This window comes from Neodiprion lecontei, chromosome 5 (assembly GCF_021901455.1).
Source record: "Neodiprion lecontei isolate iyNeoLeco1 chromosome 5, iyNeoLeco1.1, whole genome shotgun sequence".
Taxonomy (NCBI): Eukaryota; Metazoa; Arthropoda; class Insecta; order Hymenoptera; family Diprionidae; genus Neodiprion; species Neodiprion lecontei.
The window spans coordinates 8689035-8706317 of record NC_060264.1 but is presented as its reverse complement, the minus strand read 5'-3'; the positions used below and the strand labels follow the sequence as shown (position 1 = coordinate 8706317).

Genomic DNA, 17283 nt, shown 5'->3' with positions numbered 1-17283 from the left:
TGTTTTCGAAATTTTTCAGCAAATACTTTTTCGCTCGCCATTTCTCTCCTGTTGGTCCTACGCTGTTTTCTCTGCGATTTCTGAGTTCCTGGGGGACCAATTGTTCGAGAAACGGTTATACAAATCAATTCTGAGACGAAAGATTTTTTGGTCAAAAAAAAAAGAAGGTTAACCCCTTTGCATTTTTGGCGAAAATTTTCGCGATCCTGAAAAGTGCTGGAATAAATTGTTTCTGGCACTATTCCGACGTAATTTTGCGAGAAAAAACGATTAAGCGCAGTCTCAATACGCTGCGGACAACGGATCAAAAGTTACAGCCAAAAAACCAGAACCTGAGTTTTCGACATTTTTCAGCAGGTACTTTTTCGCTCGCCACTTATCTCCCGTTGGTCCCACGCTGTTTTCTCTGCGTTTTCTGAGTTCCTGGGGGACCAATTGTTCGAGAAACGTCATACAAATCAATTCTGAGACGAAAAATTTATTGGTCAAAAAAAAAGTAAGGTTAACCCCTTTGCATTTTTGGCAAAAATTTTCGCGATTCTGAAAAGCGCTGGAATAAATTCTTCCTGGCACTATTCCGACGTAATTTTGCGAGAAAAAACGATTAAGCGCAATCTCAATTCGCTGCGGACAACGGATCAAAAGTTACAGCCAAAAAACCAGAACCTGTGTTTTCGACATTTTTCAGCAAATACTTTCTCGCTCGCCATTTCTCTCCTGTTGGTCCTACGCTGTTTTCTCTGCGATTTCTGAGTTCCTGGGGGACCAATTGTTCGAGAAACGGTCATACAAATCAATTCTGAGACGAAAGATTTTTTGATCAAAAAAAAAGAAGGTTAACCCCTTTGCATTTTTGGCGAAAATTTTCGCGATCCTGAAAAGTGCTGAAATAAATTGTTTCTGGCACTATTCCGACGTAATTTTGCGAGAAAGAACGATTAAGCGCAGTACTGATACGCTGCGATCAACGCGTCAGAAGTTACAGCCAAAAAACGAGATGCTGTGTTTTCGACATTTTTCAGCAGGTACTTTTTCGCTCGCCATTTCTCTCCTGTTGGTCTCACGCTGTTTTCTCTGCCTTTTTTGAGTTCCTGGGGGACCAATTGTTCCAGAAACGGTCATACAAATCAATTCTGAGACCAGAGTTTTTTTGGTCAAAAAAAAAGGAAGGTTAACCCCTTTGCATTTTTGACGAAAATTTTCGCGATTCTGAAAAGCGCTGGAATAAATTCTTTCTGGCACTATTCCGACGTAATATTGCCAGAAAAAACGATTAAGCTTAGTCTCAATACGCTGCGGACTACGGATCAAAAGCTACAGCCAAAAAACCAGAACCTGCGTTTCCGAAATTTTTCAGCAGGTGCTTTTTCGCACGACATTTCTCTCCTGTTGGTCCTACGCTGTTTTCTTTGCGTTTTCTGAGTTCCTGGGGGAGCAACTGTTCCAGAAACGGTCATACAAATCAATTCTGAGACGGAAGATTTTTTGGTCAAAAAAAAAGGAAGGTAGTAGGAAGGAATGTAACCCCTTTGCATTTTTGGCAAAAATTTTCGCGATTCTGAAAAGCGCTGGAATAAATTCTTCCTGGCACTATTCCGACGTAATTTTGCGAGAAAAAACGATTAAGCGCAATCTCAATTCGCTGCGGACAACGGATCAAAAGTTACAGCCAAAAAACCAGAACCAGTGTTTTCGACATTTTTCAGCAGGTGCTTTTTCGCTCGCCATTACTCTCCTGTTGGTCCTACACTGTTTTCTCTGCGTTTTCTGAGTTCCTGGGGGACCAATTGTTCGAGAAACGGTCATACAAATCAATTCTGAGACGAAAGATTTTTAAGTCAAAAAAAAAGGAAGGTTAACCCCTTTGCATTTTTGGCAAAAATTTTCGCGATTCTGAAAAGCGCTGGAATAAATTCTTTCTGGCACTATTTCGGCGTAGTTTTGCGAGAAAAAACGATTAAGAGCAGTCTCAATACGCTGCGGACAACGGATCAACAGTTACAGCCAAAAAACCAGAACCTGTGTTTTCGAAATTTTTCAGCAAATACTTTTTCGCTCGCCATTTCTCTCCTGTTGGTCCTACGCTGTTTTCTCTGCGATTTCTGAGTTCCTGGGGGACCAATTGTTCGAGAAACGGTTATACAAATCAATTCTGAGACGAAAGATTTTTTGGTCAAAAAAAAAAGAAGGTTAACCCCTTTGCATTTTTGGCGAAAATTTTCGCGATCCTGAAAAGTGCTGGAATAAATTGTTTCTGGCACTATTCCGACGTAATTTTGCGAGAAAAAACGATTAAGCGCAGTCTCAATACGCTGCGGACAACGGATCAAAAGTTACAGCCAAAAAACCAGAACCTGAGTTTTCGACATTTTTCAGCAGGTACTTTTTCGCTCGCCACTTATCTCCCGTTGGTCCCACGCTGTTTTCTCTGCGTTTTCTGAGTTCCTGGGGGACCAATTGTTCGAGAAACGTCATACAAATCAATTCCGAGACGAAAAATTTATTGGTCAAAAAAAAAGTAAGGTTAACCCCTTTGCATTTTTGGCAAAAATTTTCGCGATTCTGAAAAGCGCTGGAATAAATTCTTCCTGGCACTATTCCGACGTAATTTTGCGAGAAAAAACGATTAAGCGCAATCTCAATTCGCTGCGGACAACGGATCAAAAGTTACAGCCAAAAAACCAGAACCTGTGTTTTCGACATTTTTCAGCAAATACTTTCTCGCTCGCCATTTCTCTCCTGTTGGTCCTACGCTGTTTTCCCTGCGATTTCTGAGTTCCTGGGGGACCAATTGTTCGAGAAACGGTCATACAAATCAATTCTGAGACGAAAGATTTTTTGATCAAAAAAAAAGAAGGTTAACCCCTTTGCATTTTTGGCGAAAATTTTCGCGATCCTGAAAAGTGCTGAAATAAATTGTTTCTGGCACTATTCCGACGTAATTTTGCGAGAAAGAACGATTAAGCGCAGTACTGATACGCTGCGATCAACGCGTCAGAAGTTACAGCCAAAAAACGAGATGCTGTGTTTTCGACATTTTTCAGCAGGTACTTTTTCGCTCGCCATTTCTCTCCTGTTGGTCTCACGCTGTTTTCTCTGCCTTTTTTGAGTTCCTGGGGGACCAATTGTTCCAGAAACGGTCATACAAATCAATTCTGAGACCAGAGTTTTTTTGGTCAAAAAAAAAGGAAGGTTAACCCCTTTGCATTTTTGACGAAAATTTTCGCGATTCTGAAAAGCGCTGGAATAAATTCTTTCTGGCACTATTCCGAGGTAATATTGCCAGAAAAAACGATTAAGCTTAGTCTCAATACGCTGCGGACTACGGATCAAAAGCTACAGCCAAAAAACCAGAACCTGCGTTTCCGAAATTTTTCAGCAGGTGCTTTTTCGCACGACATTTCTCTCCTGTTGGTCCTACGCTGTTTTCTTTGCGTTTTCTGAGTTCCTGGGGGAGCAACTGTTCCAGAAACGGTCATACAAATCAATTCTGAGACGGAAGATTTTTTGGTCAAAAAAAAAGGAAGGTAGTAGGAAGGAATGTAACCCCTTTGCATTTTTGGCAAAAATTTTCGCGATTCTGAAAAGCGCTGGAATAAATTCTTCCTGGCACTATTCCGACGTAATTTTGCGAGAAAAAACGATTAAGCGCAATCTCAATTCGCTGCGGACAACGGATCAAAAGTTACAGCCAAAAAACCAGAACCAGTGTTTTCGACATTTTTCAGCAGGTGCTTTTTCGCTCGCCATTACTCTCCTGTTGGTCCTACACTGTTTTCTCTGCGTTTTCTGAGTTCCTGGGGGACCAATTGTTCGAGAAACGGTCATACAAATCAATTCTGAGACGAAAGATTTTTAGGTCAAAAAAAAAGGAAGGTTAACCCCTTTGCATTTTTGGCCAAAATTTTCGCGATTCTGAAAAGCGCTGGAATAAATTCTTTCTGGCACTATTCCGGCGTAGTTTTGCCAGAAAAAACGATCAAGCGCAGTCCCAATACGCTGCGATCAACGGATCAAAAGTTACAGCCAAAAAATGAGGTGCTGTGTTTTCGACATTTTTCAGCAGGTGCTTTTTCGCTCGCCATTTCTCTCCTGCAGGTCCTACGCTATTTTCTCCGCGTTTTCTGAGTTTATAAGCCCTACTGCCTGTTTAAGTTTAAAAAAGTTACTAGCTGGTCAATGAAGCGCCTCGCCGCTGGAATCTCGAATTGTCAGGAAAGATGGAGTGCGTCATTTTTGTCTGAAATGTGAAAACTAAAATTCCTTTGAATTGATGTATATTTTTATCATCGATGAACTAAAAATCTTATTAAAACAAGGTTAAATCACATTCATTTTCGTTCAGAATTTTCTTGGTAAAAATCGTTACATTTTACGTTTGAGCTCGACAATTAATATGACATCACGGTTTTTTGGGTTATTTCGGTACATCGATAATAGAATGGTGCGCGAATTAAAAATAACTAGTCTTAAAACGGTCGCTAAGGCTCGCTCAAGCTCGCTCGGGGTCGGATGCCTAGAGTAACTGGTTTTTGCGCTCTTGCGCTCACTGCGCCTGCTTACTCGTTGTCGGTGTTTTACCAGATGATACGGGATGCTTGAGGATTGCCCAATTGGTGATAAATGTTAGTCCGCTGGTTCGTGTGCAGTACCTACGAAGCGCTTGTTCTGGAAGTCGAGTTTCACCATGTAGCGGAACTGGAGCGTAGGAACTACGGAGCGCTTGTTCTGGAAGTCGTGTTTCACCAGGTAGCGGACCTGGAGCGCAGGGACTACGGAGCGCTTGTTCTGGAAGTTGTGTTTCACCATGTAGCGGAACTGGAGCGCAAGAACTACGGAGCGCTTGTTCTGGAAGTCGAGTTTCATCATGTAGCGGAACTGGAGCGTAGGAACTACGGAGCGCTTGTTCTGGAAGTCGAGTTTCACCATGTAGCGGAACTGGAGCGTAGGAACTACGAAGCGCTTGTTCTGGAAGTCGAGTTTCACCATGTAGCGGAACTGGAGCGTAGGAACTACGAAGCGCTTTTTCTGGAAGTCGAGTTTCACCATGTAGCGGAACTGGAGCGTAGGAACTACGGAGCGCTTGTTCTGGAAGTCGTGTTTCACCAGGTAACGGACCTGGAACGGAGAAAATACGGAGCGCTTGTCCTGAAAGTCGTGTTTCACCAGGTAGCGGACCTGGTGCGCAGGAACTACGGAGCGCTTGCCCTGGAAGTCGAGTTTCACCAGGTAACGGACCTAGAACGCAGGATCCAGGAGGTAGAGAACCCGGTATTCGAAATCTGCGGAGCGCGATTCTCAGCCGTCCGCTCTACTGCGCGGTTGTTTCCAGACTGAGGAATTCGGCTAGCTGATTTTCGTCGTCGACGATTAGTGACGTCAGGAGAAAAAAACATCCAAACATGAGTTTCGAACTTTAATATTATGTATGACGTATGACGTATGATGTATGATGTATGATGTATGATGATATGATATGATGATTTGTCATATGTATGTACCTCGAATTACCCAAGTCCACGTATCACAAACGCTGAAATTTATCACAAACATGAGTCTTAGTTTATTACGAACGGAAACATATAACGCGAAGACAATAACAATGGAAGTTTTATAGACGAGATTAATTTAAAGAATAAGACAATAGGGATTTTATCACTTAATTTGACCTGAAATGTAAAAGAGGCTGTGTTAAGGTAGTTGGGCAGTAATTTCGAAAACGTTTAATTCACATAAATTTTAATTCTATAATCTTTTGACTAATTTTAAACAACCCTGTAAAGTTTGAAAATGATTTACCGTTTAGTTACTGAGTTTTTTGATTTCAGAGTTGAGCTATTTTATATTGTGTAGATATGGATTGGGATGAAAACTGATAGTTTAGAGTTGGTTGTTTTAGAATAAAATATTTAAGACGGGGGAAAAATATGTGAATCAGAGAGAATGGATATTTAGGAATAATATTTAAATTTTTTGTGAGTTTTGCTAGTTATTGAATTTATGCTGATATTTGGAAACGTGAAAAAGAAACTGCCATAGGAACAGAAGAATAGAGCACCCTCGGGGAAAATTTATAACAAAACAATTGAGATCATAAAAACAGTATTTGGATGCTTATTCGTGGTTTCATTAATCGTCATTTCTAATGGAAGATCTTGATACAAAAATCATATCTCTGGAGCCTTGAAAAACGCTCGAATCGATTCGCCATTCTCAATGTGCATATCGCGGTAATGTCATATAATTGTCAACTTATTTCATATCACGCTTACAAGTTATGATATCAACAATAGTATATTGTGTGACAAAGAACGAAAGTTGGCGATTGCAACGAGATCGAAGTTTGCGCCTGAGCAAAGCGAGGGCGGCAATCACACGAGTTGCGATCGTCAACTGTCAGCCCGAATTACACACGACAGTTTTTATAACGAGTTTACGAAAGGTGTTGGAGTTTTGCGTGGTAGTTTTGAGGCACGCGAGCGGTCGAGTTCTCCTCCCTAGAGACGAAAGTGAAGCAATTGTGGACTGCGCATGCGCGAATGTATCTTTACGACACAGAGATGAAATTGGCTACTTTCGTACCGCTAAACTGCTACGCAAAGCTCTACTTTTCATACAAGTGTGGTGAAAAAATATTAACGTTACATAAATCCCAGTTGGGTTAGACTAGGAAGTATTTTCTACTCTATAAAATATTGTACACGGTGAAGTTTTTAAAATATTTTACAATATATCCACTGTACCTACAAATAATTTTATTGTACTTAAATAAGTTTTAAACTTCACACAGAATGTGAACGTCAATATACAGAATAGTGACATCTAAAATAATATTAGCTGTCTGCACGCTCGTTGTATCACATTAATAAATAGTTACTACATTCAATAACAAGTTAGAAAGGATAACTTCATCTACAATTTCCTTCATAAAATTATTCAGACACTTTTGGTACCACGTGATTACTGACCTATCAGAACATGATTATATACCGCTTTTCTTGCACTGCGAATAAATCGAAAAGATACTGTAGTCATATGGATAACAATGAGGAGTAATCGCGGAGGCAAAAAAATTCTAAAATCGCCACGGCTCTAGTCTTGGAGACTAGAGTACAGGAGTCCGATTTTCGTACATTTGATCCGGCATCAAACATCCATACAATAGGGTTTGCGCTGGCTGACGCTGAATGGTGCTGATATCGCAAAGATCCGACGAGTGGTGGGGAGACTAGTCCCGAGAGGGATAAAAACACCGTGAAAAACACACACGAGAGCAAGAATGAGACACTTTTAATTTTTAAGTGATCTTTCTCCCAAACAACTCTATTAAATGAAAAAATTAATATTGAGGCTGTCTACGTGTAACAATTTCGCAGAGGTCACACTATCCGCTTTTTCTTTCATGAAGCCGTCTTCGCCAAAAATTTATAAGTTTGTGAGGTTATATTGATCCTCAACCTCTACTTATTTTGTTAATAAAGATATTCAATTAAAAAGCATTATATTTTTGCTATCTTTGCTAAGTGATATGTGATAAATTTAATTTCCTACTTTAATATAATGACGATAATCAACACTTTTTCCACGATAATTAACATAGGCACGCGTGCTTAACGATATTCCCATTCAGGTGAGGGGCAATTTCGTATCGGTCACTGTCGATGTTTCCATACATATACCCATATAATCAATTCTCACCAACTTCACGTCGAAACTTTACGATGACAACGCTGCTTTTGATGAAATCTAAAACTATTAAACGACAAATTTTCGAGAACGATTTTTTCGTATGCTCTTCAATAGAAATCGGACTCCTGTACCCTAGTCTCCATGGCTCTAGTCTTCGAAAACAAAATTATACTCGAATTACAGGTGACAGCATCTCTTGTCGCCTCTGTCGTTATCACTCTTTGGACAATAAGGGAAATCGTCGGTCGACACGCAATAGGTTCCCCTCGTCTTGTCGGACATGTTATGTCCGATAACCAGCGAATTCTTACCCCTAGGTCCGATTCTACGGAGCGGTGGACACCGTGCAGAGCAAGGTTCGGTGTACAATTCACTGCGTCCGTCGAGGCTGTCAGCCATGAAGCACAGCGACCAATTATGGCTGCAGAGCTCCGGCCTTCCGGCGCTCGAGCAAGACGGTTGTGCTTTGCCACCGTTTGCGCACATGTCGACGTGACCTACCGGCAATGAATCGCCGTAGTAACCGGTATTGGTGCGTACCGCGCAGACAAATTTAGCGTCCGTCATATCAAGCCTGTTCAATCGGCTTGGAGATATTAACGGTCTCGCAGGGTCGAGACCGAAGATACGTTCCCATCGAAAGGGCAGATAATTCCCTATCACGCCGCAAAGATGCGCCCCCAAAGAGTGACCGACGCAAGTTGTCCTCGGCACCGACATTCCTAGGTCACGAAGGTTCGTCAAGACCTTGGCGAGGCAGCTGCCGACGAAACGAATGTTCGCAACTGCTGCCGGGTAACAGGGTGACTTCACCATCGCACCCCAATCGACGGCGAAGACGTTGTAGCTTCCGTTCCGGATGTAGGCATCTCTCAGAACTGCCGTGGGCATGACACCGTCACCTCCGTTGAATCCGTGGATCAGAAATACATTGTCCAGGCCTGGATCGAAATTGACGTTGTTAAGCCAATCGCGAGACTCTTCGAAACCTTGTTGCAGCTCTATTCTCTCCTTTCCGAGTTTGTGCAGATAAACATGGATGTCGGGGTCCGGACAACGGTGCTCGTATTCTCTCCTCCAGACGCAGTCTTCCGGCCGATATTGTGCGGCCAAGCCATTCTGGAACGCCTCCTGAATCGGACCGCGTGCCGCGAAAATTTGCTCCCAGCCAAAACTTACGAGGCACGCAACGACGATGGAAAAACCTCTCATCGCGAATTATACTCTACCGCTGATATGTGGATGTGCGATACCGGTAAAATCCACCGAACGACTGATTTTCGGAACAACCTGCTCGAACTATTTTATTCGGCTCGAGAGGCGGGCCAACGTCCTACCCGAAATGTTGCCTTATATCGCGATGTCCCCTTCCTGTCTTACCGTTCGTTGAACAGACGTAATCCAACATCTCGTCTCTTCTCCGAAACGAGGTCTTGTCAGTTTGATTAAAACGAACTGTCCAACCTGTATTCGGCTAGTACGTTACGCCCATATCTCGCACACCTACCGACTTAATTATAGGTACAGTATGTGTAGAACTGCCTCCGAGGACCTCGAGTTTATTCCATTTTGAGTGCCGTTACACGTTGCAGATTGTTTCCGGCTTGTCAATTTGTTTACATGATCGAGAAGCGAGAGATAAATTTGCGACCTACATTTTTTAAATGAACGGGTCGCGGAAGTTTGGCGACTTCGTCACGCGCTAGTCTCAAGTCAATTATACATTCCGAATGCCAACTCATTGAGTTTTAGATTCTTTTAAATTCACCATGTATCCATCATTATTGCAACTTTTAATCGCATTTTCTCACCCGTTACTTAATTATAGCAAATCATATAATGTCGTTAATCGGAAATTGACGATCACGCGACGTTGAATGAAATCACCTAAAATTTGGCTTCAAGTATGTAGTTTTCGATGTAAGCATTTCTTCTGGGAAACGATTTTTTCCAGTGCCGACGGTCCAAATGAACGAACGGTCACATTAACGTTACGGCCCTTCGCCGAAAATAAAATACCTAGGAGAAAACTTATCCGTAATCAAGATCAATCATATCATTTTACGAAAGGCCAAGGTTCTCACCAAAAAACGACCCACTGAAGTGACCCACTGAATGTTCGTGCATAAATTTTAACTGATATATCTGCTGGTTCAACGAAATGATCTTCAAGTAATCTAAATGAATGTTTGTCGGAGAGACTAGGCAATTTTATTCAATTTTTACCTATATTCATGAAATTCTTCTTAACTGTAAATTCTGTAGAGTGTGTATAAAAGTAATAAGAAAATTTTGCCAGAAAGGTGAAGAGATGCTAACTGTAATAGTGGAGAACATTACTGAATTCTGTTGTCATGTTCAAAAAGAAAATGAATGTAAAGAAATATCGAATTAATTTTTCGAAAGAATACAGAGGTCATCAGAAACCCTTAGAAATCGGCAGAACACCGTTTAAATGTCTCTACCGCTTTTTCTGTTTTACTGTGCAGAGTCGGAATTCACTAACTTTTGCAGACATTTTATTTCAAAGTTTATGGACGGATAAATTTGCAGAGAAGATATTCAATATTTCATTTAACGGTAGAATTTTATTCTTCGACCGAAATACTACACACCATATAAGTGGGGTATATTTTGACTTCTAAAAGTAAAAGAAACGCATATTAAAAAAAAAAGAAAAACCTTGGAATCAGTCGGTCCACAATGATGAAATGGCAAAACTAATAGTACGTATACCAAAGATAAGAATCTGTGTAGACCTGGTTTCATTTATCTGACCTTATGAGGATGAAGACCATGGAGACTTGAAAACACTGAAATGAAATAACTGTTTTAAACCGATTATTTACAGATAATCGTAAACATGATATTTCACACATGTTCGGAATAACTGATTTATCTGTTTGTTCATTCTAATTTTCGTACCAAAGGAAACATTAACGCTTTAACGCTATATTGGCACATCGTATTCAAGCCTATTCATGAATTCGTTTCCTACTCGATCTCACATGCACTCTTGTGATCTTACATTTTTCTGTTTAAGAAAAGATAAAGATATAGTAGTAAATACGTCTCAATGCGGTGACCCAAATTATACCGTATCATTTAGGAGCTTGTGGTTTGAAATGGTTTGTTGGCTTGTTTCGATGTCACGTATTAAACAAATAGGCATTTACGAAAACAGAAAAACGATTTCGAAATTTTTAAGTGGAGCCAACCAGAGATGAACAGCGGTAATACTTCTTTCCTTGAGATTTTTTGTCACGGTTTATTGACTGCACCCAGAGTGTAGAATCTTAAAATCAGCCCAATGCTGAGTTCCGCAAATGATGTTATCTCACGGCTGCCCCAGTGATTGTCACAAGCTTTCCTCCAATGGTCGCAATTAATTGAAATGATAAACTCGGTTGGCGGACGATTTTTTCATTCTAAACTTCCTGCCTGTATTCCATTACATCCACTAATAATAATAATTCAACTTTACCATAAAGGTTGCAGACACGATTGATTGATGTTTCATTACTATTCATATTAGGTTAATAGTAGGTAAAAAAAAGTTGGTACAGCAATGTTTAAATTACATAATTGTAGCATATAAGCACAAAATTTTTCTTAAGTAATCCTAGTTTATACATGTAATATGTGGTATACCGTATATTTCCTGACATACTATGGCATGAAAACAACTTTTTTTTGCTCGCAACGCCTGAATTAGCTGCCATTAAGTTCCGTTCATCTGAAAGCGTTTGCAATATTTCGATCGAACATTGTCAAATGCCTATAAAATGAAACAAAGGTTACGTATAACGCGTTATACAGTTAGGCACATAGGTTCGTAAATGGGTCATTGCAATTGCTGAAGGCCCGAAATCATGAAAAAGATTATGATAGCCAGCCTATATCATATCAGTGAGAACAATAAATTATTAAAATAGAGCAATTTAATTTAAAGCATTACGCAAAACACTCATAACAATACCGCACTAGAATTACTTTATGGTCTAGTGGTGTTGAAAGTCATTCAAACAGACCCAATTTCGTGTCTCTTCATCGACGTAAATGTGTATTAATAAAGAAAAATTTGGAATTCCCTTGAACCAAATAAATAATATTGTACCAGTCATAATAATGAAAAAGTACTTATTTATTTTCGACATTTTAACGCCCTAGTAACACAATGTAGTATAATGCTGTTGCAAAGGTAACATAACAGCTACGCAACTTTGGCTGCAGCTAATTACAATAATGTTTTACGGATGAGTATTCCCGTTTCAACACTTAAGTGACACGGACGATCTTCTGCAGGGTAGGATTACAAAACTTGTTATGGAACAGGTACACGGTCTAGAACATTAGTATACTTTACAGTTTGGAATCGATCACTACTCCGATTCTGCGTCACTTGTTGCAGGGGTACTTTCTTCGGGTTCATCGAACTCTTCATCGCTACCTTCAGCGTCTGATAAATCTTTCTTCCCTTTTTTCGTCTTTTTCCCATCGGTTTCCTGAAATTGAAAAGAATGATCAATGCAATAATATTCTCAATGTATTTCGATTTAGTTTTCAATTTGTAAGACACTTTTTTATCTAACATTTTCTTTATTTCCAATTTGTCGGACTTCAGTATTTATAAAAATTCGCACTTTTATAAACTGTTCAAAAATGTCCAAGTTTCAACTTTTCGACCAGTCTCAATACACAAATAAATTTTTGAGTAGCGTAAAATTATAAATAAAAAAAATTGTTCTTACAGCAGGTCTTTTATTTCCTCTCTTTTTCGTTTTCTTCGCCGAATCACTTTCATCCTCAGAGACTTTCTTTTTTTCATCTTCACTTTCATCGGATTTCTTTTTCTTTGATGAACCCTGAAAAAGCATCAGTTTGCTAAATATATGCACATTACCCGACAGCAATTCAATATTTAACAAAACAAATGATCAGTTTACCTTTTTATCTTCGGAATCATCACCGCTACCGCTACTGCTTTCCTCGTCACTGATATATTCTTTGCTCTTGAAAGCGCCACCTGTCATAAGTTTACTAGGAGAGACTTCTTTCTTACTTTCTTTCTTTTGCTTGTCTGATTTTTCTTTACCACTTTCTTTAACCTTCGTGCCCGCGGCACCGCCGCTGGCCTCATAATCTTTCATAGCTACTGCATAATCTTCCTTAGCCTTAGCTGCTTTTTGTTCCCATTCCTGTGTAAAAAAACCGACGATACGAAATGCGTCACATTTGGATAGTGGTGATTATTTCTCTTAACTGATTCTTGCAATAACCGAATATTATAAACTCATAAGTCGGTACTTACAGATTTATCTTTTAGTTCTCGCCACATTTCACCACCTTTCTTTGCGATTTCAGTCACAGCAATTCCAGGATTTTTCGCTTTGATCTCCTCTCGAGTATTATTCAACCATAACATGAAAGCAGTGGACGGTCGCTTGGGCTTATTCTCATCTTTCTCCTTCTTTGGTTTACGTGATTTTCGTGGCTTTTCAGACTGTTAATAAAATCATAAGACAAAGGCATAATTTTATCACCTGAAATGAAGCTTTAAGTTAACGAAACAAATCTATTTTATTACTCACAACAGTCTTAGCAGACTTGTGCTTCTTTTCTTTCTTCTCTTTCTTTTCTTTTTTCTCTTTTTTTCCACTTCCACCTGAAGCATCTGAATCTGCATCGCTGTCAGATGCACTCACGTTGCTATCATATTCCTCAGCAACGTCACTTTCATCCTAGTCAATTCAAAAATACCGAAGTTAAAAAAAAAATTACCAGTATATATGAAGGAATAAAGAAGTAGCTATGTACAGTAATGTGTTAGAGATGCGAGAATTATTGAAGGAGTGACTAATGAATAGAAAGTAAACTTTGATTGATTAAGACGAGTCACCTGGTTAGGATTGAAATCTTCATCGGTTGACTCCTCAGACTCTTGATTATCATCACTTCTCTCTTCTACCTCTGCTTTAATTCTTGCCAAATAAGCATCAGGCTCATCCTCTTGATCGCTGTTGCCAAAGTCGTCGTTGTACTTCGGTTTGTCCTGTAATCCAAGAAAAACGATCTTAGGTTAGTCATAACCGATTCAGAAATATCTCCAACGTAATTTATACAATTTTTTTGGTACAATCAATGTTCAATATTTCGTGTTCAGGAGTAGTAAATACTGATTTGCAGACATAATGTTACGGGAATATTTTATTGTCAGCCATAAATTACTCACAGTTTTGCCCCTGTTCTTCACTCGCAGTTTCTTAGATGTGATAAAGTCAAAGAGTTTGGCATATTCCTCTTTTTCAATGTTGCTAAAGGTGTGAGTAACGCCACTCGTTAATTCGATTTCAAAATCAAATGATCTCGTTGATCCACCGCCACGTGCGAAATTGACCGAAGCAATTTCTTCGAAACGTATGTGAATTGGTGGTTTATGAACGTATATGAAACCTCTTTCCAATGGATACAAGTAACCAGCTGCAGCTTTGAACGAACAACCAACTGCAGGAGTTCCTGAGTGCCTAATTGCAGAAAGAAACGCGATACGTAAATTATACAACTGGAACACTAAAACTATTTTCACTAATCACCCAATAAGTTCGAAGTGTTTGCAAACAGTTTCTCACCCAACAAAGCCACCAGGTCCAGTAAGTTTTCTGACACTTATAGCTTTCATTACTTTGCCAAGAACCTCATAAGTTGGACCAGATAACTCTTTAGTTAATTTGTCGTGATATTTTTGCTCCAACTCTTTCCTGTAAGAAACAATAAAAGTTACTTGATCTATAATAGAGATTTTATTCATTAGTGAATTATTTGAAATATTTATATGTATATTATGAGACTATTTATATAGAAAACAAATGATCCAATTAAAATGCTTATGACGTAATTATTACTGCAGCTTGCATTCTGACAGATTCAATCTAAGAAAATAATAAGTCTTTGGTTTCTGTACAGCAGACTAACGAGTTCGAACGTTATGGTAACAAATCATTGAAAAAAACGAATTTCACTCGAAAAATACCAGTAAACTATGTTTCATTGCGGTCTACAGCATTTCATACAATTCTAAAGTTGTGAAACACCGATTTTCGCGACATATTTATTGTTACATTAACGTTAAGAACTTCAACTTCATCCATACTATACGTACTCTGTGAATGGCAATTCAATAGACGTTTCATCTTCTTGACTGAACAACAGTACCAAATAATGATAACGTGTCTGCCCCTGTTTGATGGGCGGATCTAAACTGACCTGTAAGAAAAAATTCATATACATGTTAAAATTTAATCCAATCTAATGCTTCAGAGTTAGAAAATTAACTTTTTTTTAGGCGACTAAATTAGTTTCATTATCTTCACAAGTAAGAAAATAGTATTTTGCAAATTATATAATCGTGGCAAACAAATCAACTTATTAAAACTTACAACAAAAAACATTTGCCTACTGTCTTTATGAGGCAGTAAGAACAATCTGAGCACAGTAGACATAGGGATCTTGTAGTCGAATGTTTTACCGTGAAGTTGAAAGAAAGACTGGAATATCTTGATGTCGTAACGACCACTGCAAACAAGTAGTAAATTTAATTGGAAAGCTGTTACAAATGGTCGAATCCTTGGATGGTTGGAGAGCTTACCGAGGCGTAAGGCAATGAATTTCTCTGAAGATAGCGATCGCATCTCCACTGACACTGATGACCGACGCTTTGCTCATCACTTGCTGATGGAATCCTTCGACAGGATCTTGTTCGGCACTGTCACTTATAGGAATATGGAACCTCATTTCCATTAGACTTACCGGCGCATCATCGTTCTAGGAAACGTAAGAAAGTACACATTTCTTATCAAAAAACAAGATTGTCAAGGACATCATTAATATAACTCAGTATTATAAAATACACAAATAAATGAATTTCAAGTATATAATCTTAGGCTGTACCTGATGAAACTCTAGAGTAACTTCGTTTTTTCCTGTATTACATTGTGAAACGTAATACAAAGGAATCTCAAATGCAGTGTGATGTCCAACATCAAAGCTTAACACTGAACCATTGAATTTTGCAGTTCCCCAGTTCCAACCCTTCAAACTGAGTTCCTTTTCCAACATATCCTTTTGATAGTTTGAAGTAAAAAATTTGGCTATTTTTTCTTGGTCCTGAATATAAAAATTCACACATTAATCTAGGACATATTCAATCACTGTTAAGAAGATCGCATTAACTCGTTTCAAAATTTTATGACTTTAGTTTTAAGTAAAATTAATGTTGAAAGAGCTTCTTTACAAATTTTTGGGTCATTAACAATTAAACAAGCAATCTCACCCCATCTTTGAAGCCTCGAAATCTATGTAACGTTCCATTTTTTAGGAATATTCGAAGGCCCCAGGTTCCAACAAATTTCTGGTAATTGACCATTTCCATATCAGAACCAGAAATTTGCTCAACCTTTCCTGTTTTCTGATTTTTGAATATCAAATGTTGGTCAGTCAACTTCAACTTTCCTGGAGTCTGTGAACGAACAAGACAATGAAATCATTACCTGCATGTGTGTATTATAATCATTGATAAAGAGAAATTTTCCTGGCAGATAAACTATAAACTAAAAAAAGGTTAAATTAGATAAAAATATGATCCGAGTACTACTTAATTTGGACGTAGATTATAAATTGATAAAAAACGCAGGTTTTTCGTAAATTCTCAAGTTATTTCCAAAAACTAATCAGTTCTAGATTCACAGAGGTGTTTTAACATCTTTGCTAATTGCCTGGGTATAATCAAGACAATTATTCGTAGAGTGTTTACATAAAATTCTTTTAAGGTTACGTACCATGACGCCTTTTACCTCGGCGGTAATATCAGAATACTCGAGGAAATCCATCCCTACACGTTTTAATTTACGTATCTAAATTCTGGTAAAATACACACGTTATAAGGTCAAATACAAACTCTCATCAGGGTTGAAACACTAATTAACATAATTTTACAGCGCACAATTCACTAGTATTAACAAAGGCACAACGCAATTGACGGCAACAACGGCACGCCGTTCTTCAAACGTCGAGACTTTCTAAATCCAAACTCAGCTACTGCCGCTTCTGCCACTGGTTGCTGTCGTTTCCTGCAAGAAATACACGGAAACTACACAGGAATCCTGTAACTACAGAACACGGAGACTACACAAGAAGCACGACTCAAATGGGTGAATTGACAATCCTTGTCACAGTAGTCGTTCACATTAGGTTTATTTTTCGTACCACTAGCGTCGCTAGTGTTCCATATGTATTGTACCTAGGACCACGGTCTTACATACAGGTCTGGCAACTCCGGTGGTGGGGTTTTTTTGTACTCTTATTGAAGCACCGATCGCTTCGCCTAGTGACCACGAGTGTCGCTGCGATAGAGGGATGCAGGCTGTGTGAGAGAGACGGAAACATGTTTAATTGCAGCAACACTCGTGATCACTAGGCGAAACGATCGGTGCTTCAATAAGAGGACACCCTCACCACTGAAATTTTGACCGAGTTGTCAGACCTGTATGTAAGACCGTGCCTAGGACTATATCTGTCCTTTGGTTTGGGCTTCAGCGG

At 39.1% G+C, this 17283-nt stretch overlaps 2 protein-coding genes across 2 annotated transcripts; both read right to left on the bottom strand.

Moving 5' to 3' along the window:
- Positions 1-7795: 7795 nt before the first annotated feature.
- LOC107219124 (phospholipase A1) lies at positions 7796-9002 on the bottom strand. The gene has a single exon (XM_015657213.2). The coding sequence runs from the start codon at positions 8899-8901 to the stop codon at positions 7867-7869; it is 1035 nt and encodes a 344-aa protein (XP_015512699.1). The 5' UTR covers positions 8902-9002; the 3' UTR covers positions 7796-7866.
- A 1255-nt stretch (positions 9003-10257) lies between these two features.
- On the bottom strand, positions 10258-16843 carry LOC107219133 (FACT complex subunit Ssrp1). The gene is made up of 14 exons (XM_046740263.1): positions 16524-16843; positions 16019-16204; positions 15637-15852; positions 15335-15510; positions 15126-15261; positions 14849-14952; positions 14319-14447; positions 13922-14213; positions 13589-13741; positions 13281-13430; positions 13001-13192; positions 12636-12887; positions 12441-12554; positions 10258-12194 (listed from the first exon to the last, which is right to left on the bottom strand). The coding sequence occupies exons 1-14, from the start codon at positions 16572-16574 to the stop codon at positions 12072-12074; spliced, it is 2274 nt and encodes a 757-aa protein (XP_046596219.1). The 5' UTR covers positions 16575-16843; the 3' UTR covers positions 10258-12071.
- Positions 16844-17283: the final 440 nt, after the last annotated feature.

Coding starts and splice junctions, on each gene's coding strand:
- LOC107219133 (XM_046740263.1), bottom strand. CDS start 16,574: ATGGATTTCCTCGAGTATTCTGATATTACCGCCGAGGTAAAAGGCGTC. Junction 16,205..16,523: donor CCGAGGTAAAAGGCGTCATG/GTACGTAACCTT, acceptor GTTCGTTCACAG/ACTCCAGGAAAGTTGAAGTT. Junction 13,742..13,921: donor TGAAGAACAGGGGCAAAACT/GTGAGTAATTTA, acceptor CTTGGATTACAG/GACAAACCGAAGTACAACGA.
- LOC107219124 (XM_015657213.2), bottom strand. CDS start 8,901: ATGAGAGGTTTTTCCATCGTCGTTGCGTGCCTCGTAAGTTTTGGCTGG.